General features: G+C 40.4%; 1 protein-coding gene across 5 annotated transcripts; it reads right to left on the bottom strand.

The window, feature by feature from the left end:
- Positions 1-467: 467 nt before the first annotated feature.
- On the bottom strand, positions 468-16876 carry U2AF1 (U2 small nuclear RNA auxiliary factor 1). Of its 5 annotated transcripts, none has more exons than XM_084300556.1 (8): positions 16746-16876; positions 14742-14829; positions 11976-12042; positions 7661-7710; positions 6938-7036; positions 5906-6039; positions 5457-5549; positions 468-3490 (listed from the first exon to the last, which is right to left on the bottom strand). In XM_084300556.1, exons 1-8 carry the CDS (start codon positions 16787-16789, stop codon positions 3352-3354), a joined length of 714 nt encoding a protein of 237 aa, XP_084156682.1. In that variant the 5' UTR covers positions 16790-16876; the 3' UTR covers positions 468-3351. The 5 variants fall into 5 exon arrangements, with proteins under 5 accessions (XP_084156682.1, XP_084156681.1, XP_084156684.1 ...); XM_084300555.1 differs by lacking the exon at positions 11976-12042 and adding an exon at positions 11084-11150; XM_084300558.1 differs by lacking the exons at positions 14742-14829; positions 16746-16876 and adding exons at positions 11084-11150; positions 14452-14483.
- Positions 16877-18515: the final 1639 nt, after the last annotated feature.

Raw genomic sequence — 18515 nt, 5'->3', positions numbered from 1 at the left:
TGCCAAAGTTTTACAGTTTGAGCCATGCAACATCAGGAAAAACCATCTTTAATTAACTATGTCTTCTCTCAGTTACTAATTTCATTAATTAAACGTTTTCTGTCAAAAATGAGCATTCTCAATCTCTGTAGACCACCACAATAGAAACTTACAGGATTACTCAACCAGAGCCCTTATCAATTAAAAAGCAAAACAAAGCACAAACCCCAAAATAACTAATAAAAAACCAACCCACCAACTCCAAGGTGTACTCTTTCGATACTTCAACCTTATCAAGTATATATGGTTATTTTTGTTATGAATTAAAGACACGCTCCACCAGCCCTAACCAACAAGTCAAAGAATCACTTGAAAAAGTAGCTCAAGCGAGCAGCTAAGGATTTGAAACTTGTAGTCTATGTCCTCATCAGTCATCTAAAGAGCAGCATCCCATCTAAAGGAAAGGGATAATTTTTGTCAGATTCTTATAAAAAAGGCTTTATTTTGAACAAATTTTCTCCATTTGGTTTTACAGTCTCAACATACATCATATTCATGGACAAGCAGCATTTTCACAGAATAAGAGCCAAATACAAATAAGAGGAAGCCATTTGGGATTAACAGTTTCAACCTAATTGACTCAGACTTCAGAAAATACTGTATGCTGTCACTTATTTGAGGTAAAGGAATTCCATAAATTAAGATCCACTGTTTAACTGAAGAGCCAACAATGAAATATCCGTATGACATAGGTATACCTTTCGGGCAGAGGGGAAATCTTACTCTAAGACAACAGGGTCAACAACAGAATAAGTCAGTAGGATGATTTCCTACCTTTGTCTTGGCAAACCAATCCAGTTTGGACTGGGTTGTTTTCAACTTCTTTAACCAAATTTGTGCAGTTTAAAATTTGAAATTTGATGAATTTTACTGGTAGGTTCACCTGTAAGGCTGTGTACTAACTGCAGCTTTGCCACGAGCTTGGTTTATGTGCTGGATGCTGTCACTAGCCAGACTATCAAGTAACAATCAACGTACAAGTTGCATTTTTCCCCCCTTTGAGTATTCAGTAAAATCCATTGTTTTCTTGCTTTCTGTGCCCTTTATGACATATTCCAGTTACGTGGTGAATTTTTGGGTAGCAATCAGACCATAAAACGAAGCATTTGGTGGAATTCAAGATTGCTTTCTTAATAAAAAGTTATAGGGGGGGGGTTAGAAACTGATTTTCTGCTATTTGTTCACGCAAAAAAGCACCTGCTGTTTAGCAGTGTTTACATAAACAGATGAAAGCCATTATAAGGACATGTTTAAATTAACTTGTTTAAAGAGCACATTAGCTTTTGCTGACAATCCATATAAAAAAAGATCTTGAGCATCTGTAAATAGGAATGACGTTATATTAGATCCTGTGTTAAAAAACATTGGCTCTTCTCACCTTTTTGAGCTTGAGATTTGAATTAGCTCACTAATAATCCTAAATCTCACTGAAGAAGAAATGGAATTGGATTAATATCCTGCAAACAAGAACTGAGTTAGAAACGTTCAATTCCTAACACCTAGCAAAAATAACACAGGTTTCAGTTCAGCCATCTATTTTAGGCACTGTTCAATTGCTTTCAGTGAAAAAGAAATCACAGAATTCAAGGGGTTGGAAGCAACCTCGAAAGATCATCGGGTCCTGATTTATGTATTTGCAACAAAATGTAAACAGTGAAGCAACCTTCATGTAGAGATGATTTTCTTTTAAAAAGTTACTGGCAGAATAAATTCCACAATCTGTTTGGTTAAACCATCCAGTACAAAGAAAATAAATTCAAATGGAGTTGGTGCAAGAATGTAGTTCCAAGAGGTAAAATATATATATTTTTTAGACAAGCCCACTTTACATTATCATTTGGTTTGCCAGCTCCTAGTTTCTGTGAGCAAAATGGTTTTGTACTTATTTTGGTGACAGAGACGCTGCTTTGGACACTTCCATATCCTTTCTTTTTCTTTTTTTTTTTTTTTTAATTAACCAAGAAGACCTATCACTTAGCAAGTTATTAGATTGAGAGTTAAAGAAGCACTAGTAAATTCTCTCATGTTGGAAAACTATATTGTATTAGGTAGTTTTGTGTATGTGAAGTGTATCTTGCAGAAATATGACCAAAATTCCATGCAATGTCACAAACTGAATAAAAGCAGACATGAATGGATTTAAAGTCAGCCATTGTACAAACAGTCTCTAGAGATGTTTCTGCAACATTTCAATTACAGCTTTAACTCCTTAAGGGATACACAGCCTATGAAATATAGCTATTGTGCAATTCAATGGAAGAAGTCTTTTTTTTTTTCTCTGAGGAAACTGCCATCTGTCCATTATCTTTTATCACACCTCAGACCTCATGAAAAATAAAGCTAGAAAAAAATATTTTCCACTAGCATGATAGTTTGCTATCATCTCACACACTAGTGAAATGCTTTTCGTTAAAGAACAGCTAGGAGAACAGAGAGTGAAAAAAATTCAGTCTGTTAAGCAATTTGGTCCTCATATTTAGGACCTTTTATTTCCTTCAATAGCTCCTATGTATCCTATTGCATGGAACATGAGTTTTTAAGAAACGCACTTGGCCTGTTAGGAATCACTGCGATAAAAACATTGTTGTTGTTTTTTCCCCCCAACACACGCTGCACTAGGTAACTTTCTAGCCAAGACAAGTAATTTAGTCAAGAATCATAAAAAAAACCCTGAACTATCAACTCTGTCACTGCCAGGAGTAGCAACTCAACTACTCCGGAGCGCTTAGAAAATAGGCTTTAGATTTTACACCAAGAAACTGGATTTATTGTAAATGCCACAGTCACATTGATAGACAGAGCACAGACTTCTGGTAACAAACAAACATACATTTTTGTAACTAAGCATATCTACTTGGTAAATAAATGCACTTCGCACAGCCTTCCTTTTAAATGTGCCTAAACTAACCTAAATAAGCAGACAGCATAGCAGAAAAGGGAAACTTATGTAACTGTTTCTTAAGCAGTATATTATTTTTACTATGTATATAATATTTTATATTATATACACACACATTTTCATCAACAGTTCAAATCATACCCAAATAAAAAATAAAAATAAAAAACCAAAAAACTGGCGCTCCTCCAATACATTTACCACCTTTCCCTCAGGCATAGTATTAATCCAGGTATTTGTCAAGATAGAGGAATGACAGTTAAAAAGACTCCCCCCACAAGAAACAAGTTACACAAAGAATACTGTATCACTACAAATTTTTATTCAGAAGCCCATCTTTAAAAAAAATCTCATTATGAACTTGTTTGGTCAAACTACAACACTTTCTAGCAGACATACAGTAAAAATGGCATGGCTCAGAATCGACCGGATCTTTCACGATCTCTTGACCGCCTCCTATCGCGTTCGCGTCCTCCTCCTCCACCACCACCACCTCCACGACCACGATCTCTGGATCTAGACCGACGTTCACGGGACCTCGACCTGGATCTATGCCTTCAAAGAAAGTTTGAACATTTTATTGTTTCACCGCGTTCAGTCACCCACTTGCAGTACTATGCAGCGGAACATTTGAGGATGAAAGTAACGGCAGAGAAGAAAGACAATAGGGGATTACAAGTACTGGTAAGTTGGCACTCAGACTGTGAAACCCTGTCTCTCTGCACTGAACAAATGTAACACCGAGGAGGCAACACATATTGTGAAAAGACTCAACTGTTCACTGCCAGTCACCCATTGTAATTTATGTACAAAACTTCAGGAAAGGCACGCAGAGGAACCAAATGCACTTTTGTGCAGCTGCTAATTGAAGCAGCAAGAAAAGGGGACACCTGCTTTCGCAGTTATGAATAGCTCTTAACTACACACAGGGTAAGCCTACAGCTGTTTACAAGTCCAGTTTTATTAAATCAACTGCATTAACTAGCAGCTCAATATTAAGTTCTCTTTTGTTTGTTTTCCCCCTCCACTTCCAGAAGCCATCAATGTTTGCAGATAACCTTCTCTGCCTCTAGGGTTGATGACTTAAATTCAGGAAGAAAGCTAAAACCACAGACAGAATGTACTGCTAGTACAGCTACACTGATGGATTTATAAGTTTTCTGTAACAGAAAAAACAAGTAAACACTACAATTTTCAATAGCTGTAGAAATAAATAGCTGCAGAGCTAAAAAGAACATGGAAACAAATGCTCCAAGTCTAGGTTTACAGAATACTGTTCCAAAGCAAGCTGTTTTGGGATGGGAGTATAAATGGGGACAAACTTTACTGTGACATGGAGACACACACAAAACTCTTGAATACCACTGAGCTTTAGAATTGTTAAATTAACGTATTTTTCAGGAGTTCCATTAGTTTCTACTTGAAACTTTGATGCAGGTCATTCCATTTTGTTTGAAAATTGCTTTCAGGCCATTTTAGTCAATACAATCTACCTGCAAAGCCCAACTGATGCAATAACTTTTTTTTTTTAAATATCAAACTTTTACTGATAGCATGTGACATGTTCAGCTTCATAAAGAATTTAAACAGGGCCAATAAAGACCAAACTGCATGGAGGACTCAAGTATTTTATTTGTTTTACCACAGATTGAAATTGGCCTACGGGTAAAACAATCATATTCCAAAGCCAAACACGCAAGTCTGATCTTTCTTGCAATAAAAGATTGATACCGTAATGGCAAAGAAACCTAGATTCAGACTCTTAAGAGTGACCATGTTAAGATGACCATATTTTGTCTTTCTTCCCCCCCAACACAAATCATTCAAGCATCCTAAGAGCTTACATTTATACTTAAATCAGTGTTATATTGTGATATTTCAGGAAAATATTTAGGCATGAATACATGTACCTAAGCAATTTAATCTGAATTTCCAAAGTTAAATTTGTCCTCACAGATTCTAAGATGCTGCCAATTAGAGACATTCATAGGAAAAAACATTTTCATAATCCCAGCCCAAGATTGAAAGGCAAAGTTGTGCTCTGCCTAAAAGCAAACCCAACAATTTTATTTGCTTAACCTAAACAACAAATCCCTAAAAATAAGGAGTTTCAATCCAGCTCAAAGTGAGCCATCCGTAAAAAAGATGTCACAGTAACAGCAGTGGTATAAGCTTTTCTACATGGTGCCTTAATAAATATGTAAGGTAGTATTAATATTAACCTCCTGTTAGTCACAAACAAATACTGGCTAGAAAAGCCAGGCATTAACTCTTAAATCAGACTAGGAGAAATAGTAAAAACACACCAGGTCCTGAATTCATCCACAGATATGCCCGACAGAACCATAACTTCAGTTGTTTTACAGACTCATTCCTTTGTTCTAAGTTGGTCACTTGAAGCCCTTCACTGGTATAAGCCAGAAAAAGCAAGAGAGGATTTAAGTTTAAAGGTTTGTCTCCAAAATGTTCAGCAACTGATCTACAGTTTATCTATTTTAATTGTGTTTAAAAGCAAACTCACTTTTTACGACGACGCCCATACAACTCGCGTCTCAACTCTCGAGAAATGGGCTTCAAATGCATGAAGTTGCAGAAACCTCCTCGTGTACACTCCCTGAAACAGAATACAAGAGACAGTTAAAATTCTCAGCTCTACACCAGATCAGTTTGCCCTAAGCCCTACCTAGTAGACCTTCAGGGATTTACAAGTTAATCACCTCTCATACTAAGAGCAGTAAATCACCATCATTTACTGAAACTGACTAGCTCCTAGATCAAAATGCAGAAGATGGCAAATGTCAAAATGCTGCCTGCAGGTCCTCCTGGTAACAGGACATTGATCATAATGTTACCTGAAGCCTCTTTTTTTTCCCCTTCCTACTCTAAGCTACACATAAAACCCACACCCCACGCAGCCATCTTATCTGTGCAGGCATTGTACAGGTAAGCCAACAGGAAGTCACTTTTTACCCCATTTCATATTGACGGCAACAGGCCTCTCTGAAGTCGGTCACAGGTGAAAGCTCAGCATGAATGGGCTGTCCATTAAACCAGCGATTGTTCAGGTCAATCACAGCCTTTTCTGCATCTTCTTCACGGCGAAACTAAGGGCAAAATTAACACATTTGCTCATGTTACAGAGAAGCAGCAGAAGTAGATCAAAGACTCCTGTCAAATCAGCTTCACCGTACCTGTGGCCTAAGGCTAGCAATCAAACTAGAAGCTACTTACGAGTTCCTGGGACAGTCAAATCAAAGGTAAAAAAGTTAGCTCCAAATCCTCATCAATGGAAAGCTAATTACAACACCAATATTATCTTCTTTGTTATGTTCTATTTGGCCTTTTTAGTTTTGTAGCTTGCATTACAGAACGTGAGAACGCTGTCTTCTTAGTACAACTTCAAGCAAAGGCGAATCCTTTGGAGTACCTTCCTATATTGCCAACGATCCAAAGGTAGTAGTCATTTTTCAGTCATTTAAGAGAAATTAAGAGAAATCAGCATGAGAACTGAAATTCTCACTCATTTAAATTATGATGGCCTACACAGACAAGAATTTTAGGCCTCAAAATACTTCCTTGTTATGGGAACGTACAGTAAAAATACTCAAACAATCTCGCTCATTCTACCCGTATTTAAGGTCAGTTTACACCTTCAACCAGCCAGCTACTGCCAAATGTCAACTGGTTACAAGAGGTTTGGTGTAATTGGGAAGTCAGAAAAGAAGTGTACCTGTTGAAAATGAACACACCTGTTGAAAATAAACCTCTGCTCATAGTGAGATGCTTTAACAGGAGGATGATGGGAAGAAAGACCCACAATTAATCTTGGCAAACTAAGCAGTCCATCAGTGGAGACTGTGTTGATTCTACTATTTTCACTTTCCAATTTATATTGGGAAGTTGGAGAGAAGTTTAGGACCTGAGGACCTTCACAAAAATTACGTGAGTACAGCACCAGTTAATTATTATTCAGTACACAATAAACATTTATTTTTATCCTACCTTTACGTATACGTTTCCAACTAGATGGTCTCCAAGGTTATCACAGACGTTCATCTCTTCAACCTCGCCGTATTTTTCTTCCATTTCTGTGAAGACCTCCTAAACACAAACCAAACAATTAAAAAAATAAAATTTAAATTTAAATTTTGGGGCACATTAATTAAAATACAGAAGTAATACATTTAACTGATAATAAGTACAAAAGAAAGTTGTTCTTAAAAAAAGTCTTCACATTTCTGATTTTAATATTGGTACTTGCTTGGCCTGTTCTGTGTCCATCTCTAAGCACAGCGCTAACAGGATACAATAAGTAGCTATGGAAAACATTAAGCATATGGTATTTAGGGAACACAGAACATGCACTGTAAATACTAAATATAAGTCTCTCGGCTATAGTATTCCTTAGATTTATTTCTATACAAAGAATTACACATTTTTTGAATTTGCAGAAGAGAAGGAGATTACAGAAACCAAATGCTACATGGCTTAGGCTGCTGATTTTTAAACAAAGTCTACTACTCACAGCAAAGCTAAAGGCAAACCAACTGAAGGTTATACCAGCAAACACTTAGTATTGAAAGTTTCAAGTTTTTATAAACACCTAAGGAAACCAGTTCTTTTCTCTGAATCTATTTACTTGTGGTATACGCTGAATCTAACTTATTTGCTTCTAGAAATTCGAGAATACTTTGATACATTTTGAGCACTGCTTTTTCCACATACCTCAAAGAATTCATCATAATGTTCCTGCATCTCAACATCACTCACTGCACCTGTAAAAATCAAGAGTCATATCGATTAGAGCCCGTAATAAAGGAAGAAGAGATTCTGATTATACTACAAAACATAATCTAGAGATGCCGTCTGGAGCATAAAGGACACCATATAGCATTTTGCTAACTAATAGGAATATTAAAAAATATGTGTGAACAGTTGTAAGTCCCCCAAAGTATTATGTCAAAACGCTATATTGACATGATCAAATCCAAACAAGTTTTAAATCGGAACCAAACTTGTATGCCACAAATTTCAAGGGAGGAAGGGGAAAGGAACTGCTTTGAAATATCATTTCAATTTGATGTACAATCCCACTATCTACCAACAGTTTTACCTAAACAGAAGGCAAGTGTTTTGTCATATCTGCGTATTTCTAAGGATGATCACAATTTAGTGTTTCTCTTCCTATATGCAGAATTTCATTTTAACAAGTCCACCTCTCCATCTCCAGCACATGTACACCAGAATTTGGGAGTTCACGATGTGAAACAACTCAGAATTTTTTTATTTTATTTATTTATTTTTTAAAAATTTGCTCAGAAGAGTTACTAAAATGAGTTTCCTCAGTGGTCTCAAAGAAGGGTACCACAATGCTTTGTGACAGAAAGCAGTATTTTTGTTTGAGTATCACTGAGTTTTTCTATATTCCTGCAAAAAAAGTAATTTAGTGCAAGGTAAGCCAGCTATATAGTCAGGTTATTTTCATGCTCCAAGCTGGACTTCACAAATGAGTGTTGCTTGCCTGCTGCTACAAGAAACAATATAAGTTTGGCTGATTTTTCAGAGGATTAAGAAACAAAAAATGAGTTTCATTTATTTCTGTCGGTCTACAGCATTTTATGGTAAATTAAGCTGTATACATTAAAGCCTATTGTATTAGCTCTTCAGCAGCTAAGTGGTTTATAAAGATCAAGCAGAGGAGTTTTAAAATGAACCCCACATCTGATGCTAGAAAAATATTCCAGCCTTTAAATTACAAACACTGCTGTTTTAGTTCACAGAATGTGAAAGAAACCGAGCCAACAAAGCAAAGTTTATTCAGTTTGGGCTGCTATGAAAAAACAGATGCTTTGAGCTCAAGCATTTTTGGCTAACAGTACCACTTGGAAGAACATGACATTTTTTCTTCAAAGTCACTAATAGTAACCAGCCACACTCTGGAACTGCAATTATTTTTCTTCCACCCAGCTGCCTCCTGAAGAAGGCTACAGGAGGGGCTTGTCATGTAGTGCAGGCTAACAATGTTTCTGGATTTGAAACATGTTTGCTTTTCAGAGCTTTCTTCTTCCCCACCGCTTCGTCATGGTTATACAGCAAATTAAGGAAATACCAAACATTAAACCAGTACTTCTAGACAGTTAATACTTAACTGTATTCTCAAGGTGGTGCCAACACCACTTGTAACAGCTTACTAATATCTAAGGATTTATTCACTGATTTATTTTTAAGATATCAGGTAGGGCTCTGAGAGCCACACAGGGAATGATTAATTTTTACCAAATGGACAAGTGCTAGAAGCTTGTAAGGAGATTGATTCCATTGTCAAATTAAGAGATCATCAGCAACAGTTAGTTAACGACTACACGAAGGTCCTTCTAAGTGGGAAGCATACATATGCACAGGCTTTACAAACGTTCATATCCCAGGGCCACCGGTATCTGAACCTTGAGCAGCCCAACAACTACTTAATATACTCAGAAAAACTACTGCTGTTCAAAACTAAGGTTAATCCTCTATGACGGCAATAGAAAGGAAGACAGTTAAGCAACAACAAACAATGCATTAAACAGCTACCCAAGTTATTCGTTTAAAATACATGCAGTACTTAAGTAGGGACAAAAAAAATGGGAAAAAAAAAAAAAAAAAACAACAATCAGGGAGCTGGGAGTTTCAGCAAACCTACTGGTAACAGAGCTGCAGCTCTACCACACGAGGTATAGTTAGGCTCCGTTAAATGACTGCCCACTCGTCAAGACAAACTAAAGTCGGATACCAGTATTGAGAAGGCTAGAGAATCTGTTCAACTCAGGACTCTTGCAGCTGTACAATCGAAACAGCTCCACAGACCAAACTGCTGTAACCATACAAATTAGTTACCAGCTCATCGAGAATTTAGGGACAGTGGAAATACCCAACTGGATCTTTTTGGTTTACCGAACCAGTGTTGACTACTAAGCAGCTGCAGCAAGAGGGCCTACAAACCAATAAAACTCTTTAGGCATCTAGACAAACTTACACAGCTCATTACACATCTAGCTTGACTGTGTCACATAAAACAAGCACAAGGTACTTAATCAGGCCATTATTACTTTTAGAAGCAGAAGACACAGCGTTGACTTTTAAGGCAGTGGCTGATTTCACAAAGCACGTCTAATTAAATGCTGGTAACTAATCTGAAGTAGTCTATAACCCAACAGTCAAAAAAGGAATAGCCAAACAAAGCTTTATTACCACACAATCAATATTCACTTCGACAAGAAATATTAGTTAAAGTGTAACACCGATCCTTTTTGATACTAGAGCTTTTAAAATTTAATTTTATTCTAATATGATGATTCAATCACAATGATAAGTAATTGTAGATAAACAATCTTGTTCATTTAACTTCTGCCAGTCTTAGAGTAGGTGTTTTCTCTTTTGTCCATTCCTACCTCATGAAGAGTCATTAAATTAGTTCATGACCATACCCAAGTGGCTTCCCCTCCTCAAAAGTACTTTAAAAAAAGATCTATTTTCCTACGTAAATATGCAACTTGGTTCTGGAATTTGAATTTTCAAAGCATGGAGGGAATTTTAACCGTGCACCTATCCAAAAGGACAGCTGCCAAAAGGGAAGCGTTTGTCAGTCAAAGCGTATTCTTCCAAAGTAGACTCTACATAAAAGCTGCATTAACCTAGGACAAATTTCTGCATGCAGTCTGAAGAGTTTCAAATTCAAGTTCTCTTAACAGTTACAGAGCAGGAAATTTGTTCTGGATGAAGTCAACGTGTCATTGGCCTGCTCTTTGAGTCAGTGGAACCGAACGGATAGCATAAAACATACAGAAAAGCATTCCTAGGATGCAAGCAACTGGCAGGGAGAAAGGAGGGGGAAACGAAAGCAGTGCATCGAGACTGCTTTACAGGGGAAATACAATTTCAATTTTTTTCGATTTAATAGATGGTATTCAGATTCCCCTCACAGCTTTCAGAGTAGGGAAGAAGGTGAGTGGGACAAAAAAGTTTGGGTCTCTCTTTTTTTTTTTGGACATATTTAATGAAATGTGGTCAGTTTGATCTGTTAAACTAATATGGTAGACCAGCTTAAGTCGACACTGAGCTCTGACAATCAAGCCCAGGGAACCAGTGAAGGAACTTGTATGAACTTACAGCGCAAACCGTCAGCAGACTGGGAAGAGTTTTGAGGGTTACGGTAAATGTTCAAGAGGGCAATGGTCTGAAATACAAAACGCAACAACTTTATATTATAGAAAATAATTTTAACAAGAAACTGGTTTCCTTTAGGGTCGCTCTAGCCGAGTCTGTGCTGAAAAAGAGGTGGTTATTCTCTCCCAAGAAGGAGAACTTTCACTTAGCTGGTGACCTTTCTGAATCAACCTAACACTGTAAAGTAATAGAGATCTCATGACACTCCAGTATTGTATTCTTTTTCAGTTATTTTACTGACCACTATTACAATGGAGGGGTTTGCGTGACTTCAGGCAGATATGTAACAGACACCATCCAAACGCAGTATTCAAACCATAGGCAAAAGTATTTGCTTGAATTTAGTCTTCCTGAATGGTTTTACAGTAGCAAAGCCCCAGGAACAGAAGTAATACAATATCAGAGCATAACATGAAATCTCCATTTTCCTAAAAAAGTTAAGATGAAAGAAAACCCATAGTTTTGGGAAACTTACCGTGCATCACCAATATACCTATTTTATTTTTTTATTTTTATTTTTTTTTGGTTAGATCAAGAATTTGAGAAATGCCTGCAGTTGAACCCTTAAAAAAGAATGCAGTGTTAGAAAGCAAACATTTTCCTTTGCAGTGCAAAAGAGAAATTGCACCAGGTCCAATTTATGAAATCACGTTCTGCATTCTGAATTGCACACATTTGACAAGTTCTTGATTTATGCGCAAGAAGAGTTCCATCACTTGTCCTGTTTGCAACAGCTTTATGTCAGCAGCTCAGAAGCCAACATTATTTTCTCATAATTAGGAGTGGGCTCTTTAACACCATTCTTTAAAAAAATTTCTCCAACTGTGGGACTTACAGTGTGAGCCGTCAGCCGTCTGTGCACTGTTTTGGGGGTTACGATAGATGTTTTGAATCAAGATGGTCTGCGGGGAAAAAAAATAAAAAGGGGAATTCTACTGGCTGCTGTGCATATAATAGACAATTGCAAAGAGACAACTTGTTTGCAAACATCTAAAAAGTAATATTTTATTCTTAAGGCTTCCTTTTGAATTTGCAGAATATCTTCCAAAATTGCATCCAGACCATCATATTATGAAAACAGTTTTAATTAACCACCAAGAAAGAGCTGCGTTTGTCTCAACAGCTATCCTCAAAATGGGAGTTGTGAGGCACAGTAACCTAAAACATCAAGCTACGTGGTATTACGGATATGCCTAGCTTTATCGTATTGTCAAGACCGGATTCATTACTGTAAGTCTAGGGAAAAAAAAAGAGCGTTATGTGCACAGCATACAATACATAATGCCACAGAGTCTAAAATGTTACACCGGACAACAAGGTTTTTTAGGCATGAGCTACGTCTTGTTTTGTGTATCAGGAATTTCTTGGTGGAATTTCTGTTTAAATAATATAATAGCATCATAGGTTCACATGTTTCCGATCCTTCAAATAAGGACAATATCCTTTTAGCCCTTCTGCTTTTTACTTGAAGAATTAGCCCAGGCAGACTTGAAACCTTACATTTGTACCGTTCTTCTTAAAATCAAGTTGTCTGAAAAAACAAACCATGTTTAAGTTAGTAAACTAATATTACAAAAAAAATCCAAATGTCCATATCACTGTAAGCAGCTCAAAAATTGAAATTTGATTACTTAAATACAAGCTCAACGTTCGTTAGTATGAATCGCAGTCCCCAAATAATTTTAGCTTACACATTAATATTAGTAGTCACATTAAGAACTCAGAGCTTAAAGAAATCACAAGGACCAGCAATGTCATACCTACATACGCTGCCCACTTAACACGTACAGAATCTGTAATATCACATTTATATCACACACGCTTGTTTTTTGTTTTGTTGGTTTTTTGTTCTTTTTTTTTTTTTTTTATCATGGGTATGGTCATTCCAACCAAAGCTTTGTGCTTCCACGGCCCAGGTTTAAAATAACTATGTTTTAGCCTACAATTGGAGAGAGCCAGAAGCATGCATATGTTACAGTGTTTCTGCTGATTGGTGGTAATTTGATCACTCTGGATTGCATGACCTTTCCTAACACAGCCCTCCAACAAGGGCTGCACCAGCAATAGCAAGGGAAGATAAAAATTCGGTGGCAGTAACTTCCCATTAATAACACACTCGTGCTTCTGTTTTCTATCACAGCTGATTACCAGTCGGCATACAAATAAAGATTTCTGTAATGGACCCTAGACAACTGCCAGGTACGTTACAGATGTGACCATACAGCAAGGCAGCCGAGCGCAGCACGTCCTGCCGACCCACTTCAGGTGGCATTTCTGTCTGCAGTTTCCACAGCAAAACTAAAGACAGCAGGGACAGTGGGAACCGTTGTTTCTTACAAAAAGCTGGGTGCAAAGATGTAGCTTTTCTTTTTAATGTTAAAACAACCACTGTGGAAGCTGTCTAGTGCAAAGTATTTTCTAGCAGCTAATGATTGAAACTCAAGCCTCTATCCTAGCACATTTCAGCATGCTGCCCATGTATGTCGGTAGCATGGAGCGGTTTGGAAAATGGTCAACGTTCTGATAAGCATTACGTATATTAAAAAATAGTGAGTTCCCGTAAGTGGAAAAACTGTTTTTGTGGATGAAATACCAGCAGCAGCCTAGACAGCCCACCCAGAGCCCTCCCAGCCCACTTATACATTTATGAGGTTTAACCCGATGAGCTCCAGTCTTGTAGACATTACTTGCCTCCCTCGTGCTCCCCAAACCAACACCAGCCCAGAGGACCCCACTAACTTTACCCTTACAGATAAAACTACTTATAATTCAACAACTTCTGCAAGTGCTACTACTACTACAAAGCACTCCCAAAGAAATCTGTTTACCTGCATGCCCTGACAATCAGCAGTGATAGAAAACGGCAAAGTGTACAGCTCTCCAGGTAAGTTTTCTGAAAACTGTAGAGCTCATAATAGTAATAGCAGCCCTATCATGCACTGCACCATTTTTTAAGTACACGTGCAGTCACAGGTCTCATCTCTAGTAATATTTAGATAGCCAAAAAAGTAAATAATCTGTCACGTTAACCGATGTGTATACCCTCAGCAACCAGGCAAGTTGCTTTCAAGAAACAATACTTTCACTTTCAAAGGAAGCGCGTAAGTTACTCTTGAAACTTAAGAGCCTGGTCAGAGAGCAAAGGTAATGACAGAAAAGTCACTTTTATAATCATTTTTTTTCTCTTATACGCATAAAAGACTTAAGTTCACACCTTTGAGATGGGCGGAACGTGCTGCCACTGTTTGTGATAATGAAAAAAAATCTGGGACGGTTTAAGTGCCTAAACATCACTGAGAAGGCACACTCACCTGAAAGTTAGCACTGGTTGGTCTCTACTACAGGCAAGCTTACAACAGCATCGCTTCCTGCAGCCATTAAGGGTGACAGGAGATAATTAGAAATGCTGGGAGAAGTAAATGGAATACCCCCAAAAAAGCAAAACCCCATATAAACTGGGGCCAAAAGTGAACTAGTTAAATCTGGAGCTCTGTAATTATTCACTTGTATCTGAGAATCTATGTTTTAAAGTAAGAATATACTTCCACAAAGAAAAAAAAAAAAAAAAAAAAAGGAAAAGAAAAACAAAAGGAAAACAAACCTGGCTAAATGTTGGTTTGTTGTGCAACCGAGAACATCTGTCTCCATGACGACAAGCTCCAATTTTGAAATAAAATGAACAGTTGACTCTGCAAGTAAAAAAGCCAAAGTAGTTACATACTGGAATAGAAAGACGTTAACATGCACTTCCTATAAAACACATGCCCCAAATGCCTTTATCTTGAAAATATAATGTAGAAAAAAAACAGGAGAGCGTTATAGCAGATCTGTTCATAATCATTCCTCTATATCCCTAATTCACAGTGAATTACCTAATAAATTTCACCTAATGCTCAAACCCCAAGTACGTTAATGACACCACAACTGACAAAAGCGATCCCAGCTGTTCTACTCTTCCAATCCTCCCTTCTTGTCTTTACGCCAATTTCATGGTGTGACAGGATGAGAAATAAGGTGAAAACTGGTGAAAAGTTACACTGCGAGCTACAGAGTTGCATCCTAGTTCATGCAACCCCCCATGTCTAGACAAAAAAAACGTACTTTAAAAATGATAGTTGCACCTCTGAATGATTTAAAAACCCACCACTTTGAAGTCGCACATTAATGGTACTCTAAAGGAGCACTGCTAACGTAACACTGGAAGTAATTCAGGTAAGAGGAAAAAACATGTAAGATAAATGAAGTTATTTTGCTCATGTATATTCTTTAACTAAGCCATTTCCACCAACTAATTATTTAAAAATAAAACTTTATTCATTTATTTTTGCATCAAGGCAATTGCATCTTCTCTTCAATCAACTATCAGCTAGTAACAGCTTCAAAACCAGGCTGGTTTAGGAATGCCAGTAAAACTCTCACATATATTAGTATAATTCGTGTGGAATGATGAAAGGAAGAGCTGTAAGGAGCGTAGTTACCTGGACTGGGAAAACTGAACGCAAAATTCTGGAGGGCAAGAAAACTATTACAGGCTAGACGTGTGTGTGAAGCGAAATATGTGAGTTGTCCTGGAAGAAAGACGGCTATTTCTGTGTTCATGGCTAATACCAGCAGTTCTTTCCTCAGTTCATGGTGGGGGGGGGGGGGGGGGAGAATATGAAGGTGCAAAGCATGTCTGACCTCCGGCAAAAGGCTCTACTGTGAATGGTAACGTGCTTAGTATCCAAGATGTTTTTGAGAATATGTTCTTAGTGTTATGTTATACTTACTGTTTTTTCTGATTATGCTGAAATAAACAAACAACAAAAAAAAACAACTATAAAGCTTTGATATTTGGAGTTGGTGATCTTGAAAGCCTTAAGACAAGCGACTGTCTGGTTTCCAGCAAGGCTCCGAAGTCCGGCACTTTGCGGAGAGTCCCGCTGGCTTTTTGGACACAAGGCGAGCGAGCGGCGCAGGACTCTGAGGCCACGCAGGGCTGCCGAAACAGCGCCTTTCGCCAGCCAGGGGGCCGGGCTGCAAGACTGGGGCCTGCCGCGCGGCACCACAAAGCTTCAGGGGGAAGGAGAGCGAGCGAGGAGGCAGCGGGCAGGCGGAAGCCACCCGAGGCGCCCAGGCGGGGGCGGGCGAGCGGCGGTGCCGGCGTCCTTGCGGCGGGCGGGGAGGGGAAACAAAAGGGGCCGGGGCCGGGGCTGGGGCTGGGGTTGGGGCCACGAGGCGCGGAGGAAACGGGAAGGGGAAAAAAGGAGGGGGGGGGGGGGCGCATGGGCGGGGCCGCCGGGCGCGCGCGCGGCCGCCGCGGGGGCGCGCCCCCTCCCTCAGCGTGGCGCGCACGCGCGTTCCGAGATGGGGGGGGGGGAGGGGGAGGGGGGGGAGCGCGCGCGGCCGCCCCCCCCCCCACACACACACACATAGGGGGATAAGGGAGGGGGGGGGGAGGGGAACGGCGGCGCCTCACGGGGAGGCGGCGGGGCCGGGCCCGGCGCTGAGGTAACGGCGGCCGGGCCCTGAGGGACGGCGCCGCTCGGGGAGCCGCCGCCCGCTTCTTTTCCCTCCCTCCCTTCCCTTCCCTTCCTTCCGCCCCATCCCGCCGGGCGGCACTCACTTGTCCTTCTCGGTGCCGAAGATGGAGGCCAGGTACTCCGCCATCGCTCGCCCACCGCCCGCCCGCCCGCCGGACGGCCCCGGCGCCCCCCGCACGCGTCACAGCCGCCGCGACGGAAGCGCGGCCCCGCGGCGGCGGCGTGTGTGTGGGGAGGGGGAGAGGGGGGACTGCGCATGCGCGCCCCGCCGGACGGGCCTCATTGGCGCGCAGTCACTCCCCTCCCTCCCCTCCCTCCCTTCTTCCCGCGCGGGGGGTGCTCGCGCCACGCGGTGGCGGCGGGGCGCGTGCGCGCGCGGCCGCCATGATCGCAGTGACAGAACTGACAGTCACCCAGTCCAGCCTCTGACCTAACGCTAGCAGTCCCCACTGAACCATATCCCTCAGCTCCACATCTAAACGGCTTTTAAAGACCTCCAGGGATGGTGACTCCACCACTTCCCTGGGCAGCCTGTTCCAATGCCTCACAACCCTCTCTGTAAAGTTCTTCCTAACATCTAACCTAAACTTCCCCTGGTGCAACTTCAGCCCATTCCCCCTCGTCCTGTCACCAGGCACGTGGGAGAACAGACCAACCCCCACCTCTCCCTTTAATGTACTTACCAACAGCAATAAGGTTGCCCCTGAGCCTCCTCTTCTCCAGGCTGAACAAGCCCAGCTCCCTCAGCCGCTCCTCGTAGGACTTGTTCTCCAGACCTCTCACCAGCTTCGTCGCCCTTCTCTGGACTCACTCGAGCACCTCCATGTCCTTCTTGTAGTGAGGGGCCAAAACTCAAGAGTAACAGGTCGCAGTCAGGAAGACCTGTGATCTCCTGGCATACAGTGTGAGAACAAGCTAACAAACCAGGCTGAAAAAAAAAAAAAAAAAACAATCACTGAACTCAGACATCAAAAAGCACAAGCACCAAAAAAAAACATTAGACCCGTAAAATTCTGGCCCTACTCCTGAAGCAGGACACAGTCCTGTTACTTGCCAAAGTGGTATCCTGTTCTAAAGTGCTCTCATTTGACTAGGTAATTCTGGAGCTACCATCACATTTTGAGGTCTAAACCCAACATATTTACATAAAAAACCTAATGACAGTCATTAGCCAGGGGATCAAGGAAACTGTGAAGTCTCTGATGGATACTGAAGCATATAATTAATGGGCTTGACAAAAAGTTTCTACAACTACAGAGAAGACAGTGGTGGTGCTGCTTAGGAGCTAAAGAGTCTTTCTGCAGTTAGGCATCAGTACAAAGGATGCAGACAAGAAATCTGAGTTAGACCTTTGTTATCACATCCTGAAGGGATGGAATAGTAATTGATCAAGGTGGGAAGGTTCTGAAGGAAATTAAACAAAAAACAGATGAACTGCAAATAAAAAATGGCCATATTCATAGAATCACAGAACCATTAAGGTTGGAAAAGACCTCCAGGATCACCTGGTCCAACAACCCCGTACCAGCAATGTCACCCACGAAACCATGTCCCTAAGCACCACGTCCAGCCTCTCCTCAAACACCCCCAGGGACGGTGACTCCACCACCTCCCTGGGCAACCCATTCCAATACCTGACTGCTCTTTTTGAGAAGAAATGTCTCATAATTTCTAACCTAAACCTCCCCTGGTGCAACTTGAGGCCGTATCAGTAGCTGGTCAGTAGCTGTCTGTAGTACCTATCAGTAGCTGTCTGCGAGAAGAGCCAGGATGCCGTTGGCCTTCTTGGCCACCAGGGCACACTGCTGGCTCGTGTTCAAGCGAGCATTGATCAGCACCCCCAGGTCCTTTTC

This window comes from Netta rufina, assembly GCF_964035555.1.
Source record: "Netta rufina genome assembly, chromosome: 1".
In the NCBI taxonomy this organism is placed as follows: domain Eukaryota; kingdom Metazoa; phylum Chordata; class Aves; order Anseriformes; family Anatidae; genus Netta; species Netta rufina.
Note: the sequence above shows the minus strand (reverse complement) of the source record. Positions and strands in the feature narration are given on the sequence as shown.

What these genes read in the sequence shown, in the direction of transcription:
- U2AF1 (XM_084300556.1), bottom strand. Translation starts at nt 16,789, where the DNA reads ATGGCGGAGTACCTGGCCTCCATCTTCGGCACCGAGAAGGACAA. An exon ending in ACAAACCAACATTTAGCCAG is followed by an intron (nt 12,043 to 14,741) that starts GTTTGTTTTCCT and finishes TTTTCCCCGCAG; the next exon opens with ACCATCTTGATTCAAAACAT. An exon ending in TATGGGCGTCGTCGTAAAAA is followed by an intron (nt 3,491 to 5,456) that starts GTGAGTTTGCTT and finishes CTTTCTTTGAAG; the next exon opens with GCATAGATCCAGGTCGAGGT.